This window comes from Panthera pardus, unplaced genomic scaffold (assembly GCF_024362965.1).
Source record: "Panthera pardus isolate Hobbes unplaced genomic scaffold, ASM2436296v1 HiC_scaffold_24, whole genome shotgun sequence".
Taxonomy (NCBI): Eukaryota; Metazoa; Chordata; class Mammalia; order Carnivora; family Felidae; genus Panthera; species Panthera pardus.
In genome coordinates this window covers 58,597,404-58,609,471 of record NW_026526810.1, presented here as the reverse complement: position 1 = coordinate 58,609,471, position 12,068 = coordinate 58,597,404, and the positions used below count along the sequence as shown (strand labels likewise).

At 37.4% G+C, this 12,068-nt stretch overlaps 1 protein-coding gene across 7 annotated transcripts in view; it reads left to right on the top strand.

The window, feature by feature from the left end:
• Nucleotides 1–12,068, top strand: part of CDIN1 (CDAN1 interacting nuclease 1) — a 273,955-nt gene that overhangs the window by 46,936 nt on the left and 214,951 nt on the right. For 4 of the 7 annotated variants that reach the window (XM_019442633.2, XM_019442630.2, XM_019442635.2 and 1 more), the window contains exons 2-4: nucleotides 2,459–2,504; nucleotides 3,393–3,457; nucleotides 10,336–10,396. In XM_019442633.2, coding sequence (XP_019298178.1) covers nucleotides 2,459–2,504; nucleotides 3,393–3,457; nucleotides 10,336–10,396 — 172 coding nt within the window. Of the gene's footprint in view, nucleotides 1–2,458; nucleotides 2,505–3,392; nucleotides 3,458–6,023; nucleotides 6,874–10,335; nucleotides 10,397–12,068 lie in introns of those variants that run through there. The other 3 variants (XM_019442634.2, XM_019442632.2, XM_019442631.2) reach the window with 2 other exon arrangements.

Sequence of the window (12,068 nt, the reverse complement as noted above, 5' to 3'; positions counted from 1 at the left end):
CATTATAAGATGCTCAGTGAATACTGCTGACTGATTGTGGTATTCAAGATAGACTTTTTAGTTATATATTGTCTTTTTCTCCCCTCTTCTTTGGTTAAAAGCCATATTCCTTGTGAACCTACTGATTGTTGAATTTATTCCAAAACTCCTGCCCTCTTAGCCAGTCAAATCAAACACTGGGAGGTTGCAGTGGGAGAAGGGCAGATGTGGGAAGCCCTTCGTGGCTGTACCCCTGAAGACTGTGATGGCTCTCTCCACTTGCCTCTTTCCCTTTGGTATATCAGAATTAACTCTCTGGAGGAAAGTAACAAGTAATATACACTGGAGTCAATCAATGTCTCGTCGCAGTAATACTTTCCTCTCTTTAAGGTGTGAGGCTTGTTCAGAACACTCTTCTATAAACTTAGCACATTGAGGAACAAACACATAGTCTGATTGGCAAAAACCCAGCAAATGACATTCAGCCCTATACAGCTTTGTCTTGTCACCCAAACCCAAAGCATTTTGGACCCAGGTCTGTCTGTCTTTGTTACTATGTTAAGTAGATCATTTACTCTATGTCGAGACCAGTTTTTACCTCTTCCTGGAATCTTTTCTCTAACCCCTCTGGCCATTGAGAAAATGGGTTACTCCATAGGCTGTGTCCACAGCTTCAGCTGAATTGAATTCTAAGCAGTTTTAAAGGTAGTTTCCTGGATAAAGACATGATCTCATCCTCCATTTTTACAGTACCCTCAACTCCTGAGCATCTTATCATGCTGAAGTCTTTATTCCTGGGTTTATTTCTCCAGCTGTCTCTTAACCTTCCCATTTTTGGTGTCCACACGTACACTTTTGTTTTATTCACAGTTTTGTTTCCTCCTCATTAGTCATTGGTCATTGCTCATTGGTCCCCAACTTGCCTATACAAGCACATTTATTTCCATCATATTTTCTGATACTTAGAGACTAATATTTTGTTTATCATTAAATGGCTAACCTAAATATATTTTGCAGTATAATGAGGAGATGTGTATTTATTGCACATAAATATCTAACATATTGACTTATTCAGTAGCTTATAAAGATTTGGGCTTAATTTTGCCTTTTTTTTTTTTTTTTTTTTCAGAAGTTGGTTGTCAGAAACCCTACCTGGGGCATGTGATTTCCTATGAAGTTCACGCAAGCCAGGAATAATAGGAAGATGTTAGAATTGGCTCTTTCAAAGAACAGTTTCTAGTTTTAAGGGGAAAATGAAAAAAATTGGATTATAATGAGTTTATAATTTTATTCAATCATTACTTAGGGCTTTTGAGTTATTGAAACGGGTCTTTAGTAACTATCAGTTTTCCTTGATGAATGTTTATAGTGGTTTTGTTTTTGTTTTTGTTTTTGTTTTTCTTGGTAATCTGATAAGAATGAAAAGTAGTTAGAAGCCAAATCTATGTTGGTATACAGAAGACGACAACACTGTGGCAGCAAGTAAAGAAATATGGTGTCATTGTTATTTCACACTCTCCAAATTACCTGTGATGAGCTTAAGAGGTTTCATTCATGCATAGAAAATTTTTAATTATTCATAGTGCTTTGGTGTACTATAAAAGTCGAATTATTAACACTGTAATTTGTTCAGATAGCATTTAGTAGGAAAATATATCAGAAATAATTAATTGTTCTCAAGATATGATAAGGTAGATCTATCTACAGAGGGCAATCAAAGAGTAGCAGTAGGATATTGATTGCTTTTTAGGGAAAAAAAAAATTCTGTTCCATTTCTCAATGTTAACAATTGTGAGAGGAAAATTCCCACTTGGGAAGAATGTTTTCCAGGTTGCTTCACTGCCAAGTGTTTGACATTGTGTGGAGTCTTAGATGAATAAGGCTTATGGCAGTCTTTGGGAATGACGGACTCCAACGACCTCGGCTTTCTGCTGTGCAGACCTCTGTTTTCAGCCCTGCTAGTGTCTGTAATAATGTTCTGGTGGTTTCTCAGTGCTACTTCCGGGGAAGACTAAAGTTTGTTCCCCTGACTCCAAGATAGCTGCGGAAGAGGATACGTGTCCACTAACAAAATAAATTTAGGATGTTGCCAGTGTGTGAACTGCACATTCTGCACTGTTTATGGGGTTTCACCCTTACCATTTACTGATGGAAATACACCTTGCCTCCTTTTGGTCTCCTTTGACATAGCTACGTGCTGCAGATAGGATTCATAATCATTCTAAAGTTAAAAAACATCTAAATTGTATGATAGTTTGCTGTGAGGCCATCCATATTTTTCCCTTTCCCTTTTTCTCTCTCCTTGACCTAGCAGCAGGAAGCCTTTGTTTGAGGTGTTCATCTGGAACAACTTTTCCACACTTGTTTTCATGTTCTGTTAGATTACAGGGCAGCAGGCCTACCTTTGAAGCTCCTTTCTCTTTTGTTTCTTTGCCGTGCACTCCAGTAATTAACTTTGTCCTTCTTTTATTTGTTCCAGTCAATCGCAGGCCACTCTGCTGAGCATCTTCTCCCAGGAGTACCAGGTTAGAAGTTTTCTCCTTTGTGAGGGTTGACAGGTGCCTAATTGAATGATGAATGTCCCTTTATTTCTTTGTAATTGAACTGCCAGCTCTCTGATTGGGTTGGAGGATGTTCTCCTTTCCACATCGAGCACCGCCTGCGTCTCAGTGGAGGCCTGCCAAGCCTACCCATCCATCTGTCTAATAACATCTAGCCTTTGCTTATTTGGTGGACCTGTAATAAATTATGCTAAACCATTATTATTCTGACAATAATAATTTCCCTGTGTTGCGTGGTTCCATGTGCTAAATGTTTGCTGACTTGCACTGTCAGTGCCGCTTTCCATTGCTGACAGAGATGATGATAAATGACCATTGCTGGAGTGGCAGAAGGCAAGAGAGGCAGAAAATGGAGTCATTTATCATGAGATGACAGGTGTCAGTCAAGTGGCAAGTCTCTATGGAATTACTTTTTGTAGTTTTCAAATAAGTTGTTTTTAAGCAATGTTCTTCCTGGTTAAAAATGGCAATTGGATTGTAAAACTAGAGTGCAGAGGACTTAGATGGAATTGAATTGAGGGAAAATTAATACAAAGGTTGAAAGAGGGAACAAGTTTTTCTTTGCCCTCTGCAACCCTAAGCAAACTTATTTAGATTCAATTACTGTGACCCCGTTGGCTTTTACATGTATACTGTACCTTGTGGTACGGTCTGAAGACATCCCAGCCAAGCAGCAGGGATTAAAATGCATAGCTTCATAGAGTAGAAGGCAAAAAGACCCACCGCCACCCAGATCCCCAAACTATTATTCAGCTGGCCCTATGTGCTAGACATTGGGATGAAGGAATACGTCATTCTGCTCTTGAACCTGATGTGTGACACAACATAAAGATCTTTTTTGTTTTGTTTCAGAAACATATCAAAAGAACACATGCCAAACATCATACTTCCGAGGCGATCGAAAGTTATTATCAGAGGTATGACCTGCCTGCCCCACTAGAGGGTATCATAGCACCTATTAATTGTAATAATAATTATGAATAAATTAGGTTACTAGATTAATTGTCTGTATAACATTCCAAGGCGTTGTGATATAAGTCTTACTTAAGACTTCAGGTGTATCTTTGAGTGATTTCTCAAATGCTATGTTTGAAGAATATGGTGAGACTGTCTTGATTGGGTGTATGTGCGTATAGTGTGTAAGAAATCTTTACAGTATTATGAAATCTCAGTTGGCTACTTTAAACTTGCTCTAAGCGTGTGTCTTGTATAGACGCATACGTCAATGCGCACATATCTACATATATGTGTGAAAGTTCTCAAACTAAGTTTTATTTCTTGCTTAGATCAGCAAGTCAAAAAATATATTCGAGAATAAGATTGAATTTGGTTGCACTTCTATTTGCATTTGGTTGCACACTCATAGGTAGTGGGCTTGCCATTTTAGAATTAAAAAAAGACATGTCAAGTAAGGACATATGACGATGTGTAATATACAACTGTCACATTTTAAATGGGGTTTTGTATTTTAAAAAGAAAATCTGGATATTAAATCAACAACGTAGTGTCCAGGGGATATTTTAATTTCAGTCTAGTTTATTACAAACAGTTTTCAACTTCTCTTCTAAAACAGAATCTTTAAAATAGCTCTTTTAAAAAGATTCTAAAAAGGTTATTGTCTTTGTGATATGACTGAATAATTTACAACCATAAATGGTAATGGATTGCATTAGAATCGTTGGTTGGTTTCTTAAATATTTCAAGGACATATTGGAAAGGAAAACTGTCTGAAATATGCTCTTAAGGTATTACACTTAAGATTGACAGATCAACATGTCTGTGGTGAGAGTGACACCACCAATTTTAGATGAATGATTTTATGCACAAATATTTTATGAATGAAATGAATATCTAGATTCAGTATTGGTATCATGTTTCTGTAAAGTCATTTTTTAAGAACTGAGAAGTGTTTATTAAAAAGTTATTGAAGTTATCCTTTTAAAAAATTACACCCTATACCACATATTAGAGTTATGTTCAGTTTTCAGTAGTGGCATCCACTAAAGATACACACACCGCACGCATACACACACTTTTGTGTCTAGGAGAATTCCCCTCTAAACAAGTCTTTGTAAAGTTTGAGTTGATATTTTTCAACAATTATACCCTCCTCAGTGACACCAACAGTTAACGTTAGAACCTTAATCATCAATAAAAACTGAAGAATGGCTCCCAAAGTGCTATGAAGTCAGCAAGTGCTTTGGAATCCAGTTGGAATCCATACTCTCCAAAGGAAGACTGGACAGTTACTTCCATGTCAAAAAGTACATTTTTGTTTGTAAAAGTTACTGTCTTAGGCCATCGCATAAAAGTACATGTCCAGTCTTTAAAGCCTTGTTGACATAAGCAGTAGAAAATAGAGCATTCCCTAGAAATTTGGAGATCCACCAGTAGGCTGCGGGGCTGTCCTCTGACGATCATTTTCATTGTTGTAAAAGGCCATTTTAATTAGATGATTGCTGAGATCTCTAAGTGCTGCTTTTTAACATTTAGCTTCATTTAAAAGTACATTTAATTATCAAAGTATGAACATGTTGTATTGGATTATCTGAGTCACTCAAGCCAGAAATAAAAGTCTTCCCTGTAAATATGGTTACTCAGTGATGCACAGTTGAGTGAGCAATAATGAGAATATATTTGTATTTCTTTAAATTATTTAAACGTGAGAATCTCAGTTGTTTCAAGGAGTCACAACATTTTGAAACAAAACTGTGAGATTTGGGCTATAATGGACAGACTAATAAGAAAGCAGCCTCACGAGTTTCTTACTTTACCCCCCTGCTTCCTGACTTTCTGCCCTGTACTCTGTGCTTGGAGATGGGCTATATTGTCACCTTTCAGACATATTGACCGTACAGGCCCCTTGTCAATGTGATGGTTAAATGTCCCTGTATTCGCTGAGGTAAATTGGCCTTAAAAGATTTCTGTTTTCCAGTTGATTGTAATAAAGGCAAATTGTGTTATATCAAGACATATTTAAGCAGTTTGACAATGTTAACACTTTCTTTGATTCCTTTTCTTTGAAAAAAGTAATATGCGCACATTATAGAAATTAAACACATTTGTGATGGTCTCAAAAGGAATGAATGATTGTCCATAATTGTGGCAGCCAGAGATAACCACAGTGGTATTTTTCATTCTAGCCTTTTGTCAATCCATTTTCATATAGATGAGGTCAACTGTATATGCTATTGTGAATCCTGAATTTTATACTTAGAAAAATGTTTATGACATAATATTACTCTGTAGAGAGCTTTTTGTAAACATTTTATTGATTGCATTACCTCATCATAGGAAAGTGTCAAAATTTACTGAATTATAACTCTGTTGAACATATATGTTTTCAGTGTTGTAATATAAAAATAATACCGTGGTAGACATTTTGGTACATAAGTATTTGCGTTTTGGATTAGTTTTCTAAGATTTCTATATATGTAATTACTGGTACAATGAGCATATACGGATTTTATTTTATGTTCCCAAATTACTGTCTACAAAGATTGTGATGGCTTCCTACTAGCACTGTCAGAGAATTTCTGTGTCTCTGCATTCTTGCTAGTGTTGAGATGATCTCAATTCAGAATTTGAAGTCTGTATTTATAAACCATATAATAATCCACAGTGTGATTCCATCATGGTTCACTGAAAATTCAAAGTATCCAAATATCAGCCGAAAATATTTTCTCAAGCTTTTGAATTATTGAGGAAATTTCCTCAATTCTTCATGTTGTGTATGTGCAGACACAGCTTCTGTGCTCATTTTGAAAACAACTCTGTTCTTTCTCCCTGTGTTAACGGCATTTTATTTCCAAACAGAAAACATACCTGGCAAAATTTATTTCGTTCCATCTAAATTGTTGCACATGGGCTTGGTGTGCACTCACAGAGACACATTCACCAGTGGTCATATTTGCAAGTCCCCATCAGTAGCAAGGTTCAGAAATGTTGTCTCCTCTCTTTTCCCTTCTCCCAGCACACACTGTTTGAGGGCCAGCTGTATGAGCTTTAGAGAATTAGATCAATTGAATTTCATTCAGCTGTTCACACGGAAAAAAGGCTAGCTCAAATATGTTATCGACATTACGTGACATAAATAGTTTCTGAAAATTTGAACCACTTTTTTTATTTAATTAGCACAATTTACTTCGCGCTCCCTGTGTCTCATCTACTGTGCCAGGAATGAAGGATACAGGTGTGCATAAGACATGGTGCCTGCCCTCAACTGCTCTGTTTTAGTGGGAAAACAGCTGCATGCGTGGAGATGGGCTCCAGAAATTTTAAAGGTAGAATCAACAAAGGTGATACTCAGCCGTAAGCTTAGGATAGAATTTTGGTAGGTTTTTGAAGTTCTACCACTATAATTATTATTATGAAAATAATAAAGATCAAATAACTTTGCCTTTAATATTTTAAATCTGTACATGTTATTTTAATCTTAGATGCTAATGAATCTTTCACACTCAAAGAAACATAAAGTGGACCTTCTATGAAGATCTTTGGAGGATGGTTTCACCCACAAGATAAACACTTCTTGGTCCTCCTCTGGCAAAGCTAGAGGATGACACATCGCTTCTGTGCAAAGTAGTTTTAATTTGCAAATAGGTATTAGGAAGATGGCCCAGGTCACCTTAATGTGGTATTCAGAATCCCATCCTTGTATCTGAATTATAATGCAGCTCTTTGCTAAGGATCTGTTGGATGAAGTTTCAGCATCTGTTTGTGTAGGTCTCTCTCAAGGAGGTTCCTGTCTAAGTGGAGAGAGAAACATACCATTATAAAGGTATGAAAAGTCTACACTGCACGTTTGCACAAGATACTTTGGGGATGCAGAGAAGGGTAGCACTAGGAATTTCTGATCATGTCCTTACTGAATGTTTTCTGTAATTAGCATGCCCCTGTGATGGCATATCGAAACATTTGAATAAAATGTGTCACTTGAGGACAGTTAAAGTTCCCAGAAAGGACAACTACAACTTCAAAGTAATTTTCACTTAATTTCTTTTCCCCAGTACTCCTGAAGTGCTGCAGGATAGAGTTAGGAAACAGGCTGGAGAATAAATATGGTCAGAATCAGCTCCACTCTTTTCAACATATGAAGGCATCTCAGTAGACCTTGGCAGATAGGGTTCCATTTCAGACCTTTACTGTTTACTGGTTGAGGGAGCCCAGACGGGTTACATCAGTACCCTGGGGGTTTTGTTTCTTGGCAACTAGGCCGCTTAAGCCCATAATTAGGAATGTCCACTGTATTAAGAGTGAACATGTGGGGCGCCTGGGTGGCTCAGTTGGTTAAGCGTCCGACTTCGGCTCAGGTCAAGATCTCACGGTCCGTGAGTTCGAGCCCCGCATCGGGCTCTGTGCTGACAGCTCAGAGCCTGGAGCCCGTTTCAGATTCTGTGTCTCCCTCTCTCTCTGCCCCTCCCCTATTCATGCTCTCTCTCTGTCTCAAAAATAAAGAAACGTTAAAAAAAAAAAAAAAAAGAGTGAACATGTTTCTATACAGATATAGTGGGTTATTGTTTGACCATCTCCTGTTTCTTTAAACTTAATAGACGTGCTCCATTGGTCATTACCAGGATAATGGTTAATGCAACATTTACATAAAACATATAATTTTGAGTCCAAACAGTTCTCTGGCATAGGCAGTAGTCTGAGGTCTAGCTGTTCTTTGTCATTATTCCCTATCAGCTCTCAAAACTCTGCTGTGGTCACTCTAGAACCTTTCCTGGTCCTCAGACACCCCAGGCATATTCCTGACTTTGCACTTAGGGTTCTCTTGCTGACAATATACTTCCTCCCATGGCCTGCTGCTTTCTTTCTTAGGAGCCTCTACCTAAGTGTCACTTCCTTAGAGATGGGCATTCTGACCAACCCATCTAAGTTTACATTTTATCGTAGTGTATAACGTTATATTATTACATTATATTATTTCTGTGTTCTCATTGTTTGTCTCTCCACTGAAATATAATCTCTGTGATGGCAGGAACCATGGACGTTTTGTTCCCGGCTGCTTCCTCAGAACCTGGAATAGGCCCAACATGAGTTATCTCTCACAAGTATTTGTGGGATAAGTGAATGTTAGGTAGAAAGTTATAAAGATATCCTAATACCAGTGTAGGGTTAATTAATCTGACCCGAAATCTGAACCCTTAACGAATGTGCGTGTTTGGTGGTTATGAATACTGGATTAGTTGGTCAGGCTTGACTGAACTGTTTTGGTTGTTCCTTGAGCAGGCCTGTGAGTGCAATGAAATTGTGAGTTGTGTGAGATTCTGAGCTAAACTGTTTCCCAGAGACCTTTCTCTAAACCGCATTTGCTACCTTTTTTTTTTTTTGTCTTTTTTTCTGAAAGTGCTTATTTCACAATTAGATTGCTAAATAATTTTTTCAAGAAAGTCCCCAATATATGGGAAATGAACTTACTAAATTTATTTTGAAGTTTTAATGATCCTGAGACTCCCTACCTTGAATAATTTGCTTTTATTCCATTTATTTTATAGAAAAATCATACATCTTCATAAACATATTTGTGAAATAACATAATTTAGTATATTCTTATGTTAGTTATATGGGAGGTCTCATATATTGAGTTTGATTTCTACTATCAAACAAATATTGTTAATTTATTCACTCAAATGGCATATTCTAGAGAAAATATCCATACCTAATTCTCCTCTCTTGTCAAATATGGCTGTTGAAAGTTATTAAATCAGTCATTTATTGAAGAAAAAAATATATGTGTATAATGCAATCACCTATTATAAGCCAAGAACTGTTCTAGGCATAATAAATTGAATAAAATACAATTCCTCTATTCTCTTTGGGCTTTCACCCTTACACTGGGGAATGGGTTGAGGTAAACAAGTAACTAGGCAGATACAATATGCTCTGTTAAGTAATGGAGAAATGTACAAGGAGCTCATCGATTGCACCTTGGGACACCTAACTTACTCCTAGCTTGTGGTAGATTGAAGACAGTTAAATGTAAGCTGAATCATGAGTTCTCCAGGTGAAGGTTGGAGTGCAGAACAATGACTAGAGATGAAGCTGGCCAAGGACAGTAGGTGGGAACCAGATCATGAAGACATTTACAAGAGGTCTTGAGTGATTATAATTTAATCTTGAGATTTAATGTGGGAAAATGGCACATCCAAAGTTTTATTTAAAAATAAAATCATTCTGGCTTCCATGTCTAGGATGGATTTGGAGAGGTTTTGTTGTTGTTGTTGTTGTTATTTTTTTAGCTAGGTTAGGGAATGGGAGGGATAGAGGTTATGACAGAAATGCAGGGCAGATAATGTGATGGCTTGTATTGCCTAACAAGGTGTGCTGACCCACCGATGACAAGTCTGTTCCATTTGTTTCTTAATAAGGTGTCAACCAGGGCTGTGAAACAAAATAAAAAGGTGCGATGGGTGCATGGATGCCTTTTTTTCAAACCATAAGAGCAAACTTATTTCCTTTCCATAACGTGATTGAGGTATAATAAAGCCAGGGTGTTAGGGACAGTTCTTTTTGAAATCGCTTCCTTGTCCCATGTTAGGAGATGAAAACAAGGGAGACCGATGCGCTCACACTTCGTGCCCCCAACTTCAGTTAGTTAGTTGCCAGTGGTTTTGAGGTGAGTTGTTTTTGTTTTCCTTTTCCCTTTAATGCTTTCCTATGACAGTAACGTACTTTAACTAGAGTTGAGCGTGGCATTTGCCCAGGAGAAACGTGTACACACAGGGGATGCTGACAAGTCTATGCTGGCCTTTTCTTGTCACTACATTACCACTTGGCTTTGTCTGTCTAGGTACCTGAATGGAGTGGGAAGAAATGGAGCTGCCCCAGTGCTCCTGGAGCTGGCCAATGAGGTAATGTTATTGTTATTATTTTACTTAAACCTGCCAAAAACCTAAGGGGCCTATCTAGAGTAGCTTTGCTTAGAATTATAATTAACCTTAAAAAAAGAGATTTTGAGGTGCATTAGACACTTAAATTGCTCCCCGGTCTCTTTGTAGTTTTAATAATTGGACAAAGAACTTCATATATTAATAAGTCAGTTCACATAATTAGTCTCCTTCTTTTAAGGCAAATGTATAAACAGCTTCTTGGTTTCTTTGCGGGAAATTTCAACCAAACAGCTCAAGACATGCTCTTCGCTGGATGTGTTGTCTTAATTTAGTGTGAGAAATACCTGTGTAGAGTGAAGAGATGTATGGCCGAGAAAATCTGTGCTATTATGAAAATAAAGAGAGACATTGTTTACTTAAAACTGTAATGTTTACTTGATTTATTTTTTTTTGTTAGCAAACTTTTATAATGATAAAAGATACATGCCTTATACAAAAGTCTCTTGATATGAAGAAGCGTACTGTTGTTCGTAACACCAAATATAAAGTGATTTATTGAACTTACTTGTTAACTCTGATCTCTTTCTGTTTGGGGAAACAAATAATAGTCTTACATTTAGAAAAGGAAACCCTAAAGATTTCCCATGAATGAAGAAGCTGTGAGAAGCTCATAATAGTGGCCGAGAGCATACCAAAGAATAAAATATTTAATTCCTAAACTTTGAAATATTTATCTGCTGTAATGAGAGCAATACAAGATTTAGTCTCACTCGGAACTGCTTATGCAAACCTCACAGGGGCGGAATGCAGTGTGCACTGGTTTTGTGTTGTGTTATAATGGGCAACATAGCAGCAAGGCAGAGAATGCGTGTGTGCATTAAAGATGACTCAGTGCTGCACGCATTAAGTGCTGTGGCAGCAGCGAGTTGTACTTGCTACATGGGCAAGGAAGGATGGCTTCTCTCGCAGCTTCTGTCTGCTCTGCACCACCACAGTCAGCAAATGAGCAATTACCTATCAGTTACTAGAAGGTTTTAATAGTTGAGGCAGTGTCTACACAATCTGATAGGATAGTTAACATATAAAATGCACTTCTCTTCCTTGCAAACCATACTTTTTCTGTTTCTACAGCAAGGTGGTTTTTCAATGTCTTCAGACTTGTTTGTTACGAGTTGATTCTATTCACAACTTGAGGTATCTGTTCTGTAACTAGGAATTCAGTGATCGTCCCTTATGAAAAGAAAGAGTGAGCTAACAGCGTCTAGAAATAACATGATGCAAGCATGGTACTCATTGTTATAGATGATGATATTGCTGGCATACATAAGTTTTACATAGTAGCAGTTTACATTCATTTGAATGTGTAAGTGGACATTTCCATTGAGCCTTGCTTATCTGGCTGACCTCAAGTTCCATCTTCTAGTAATACGGAAAATTTTTAGCCACTAACACACTTTTCTCCTGTATCGGTAAAGCTGTTATTTACCATGAATATATAGAATACTTAGCCAAAGAAAATAAAGTGTCATTAAAGACTTTTTTTTTCTCTCTCCCTTGGCTGCAGATTAGTACAGAGATAATAGCACTTTCTGATTGACTGCTACCGCATTAGGGAAATTTGGGAATAACTCGGACCAGATTATGGCTTCTAAACAACCAAGCTGCCATTTTTATATGATAGTTAAGGCTTAAA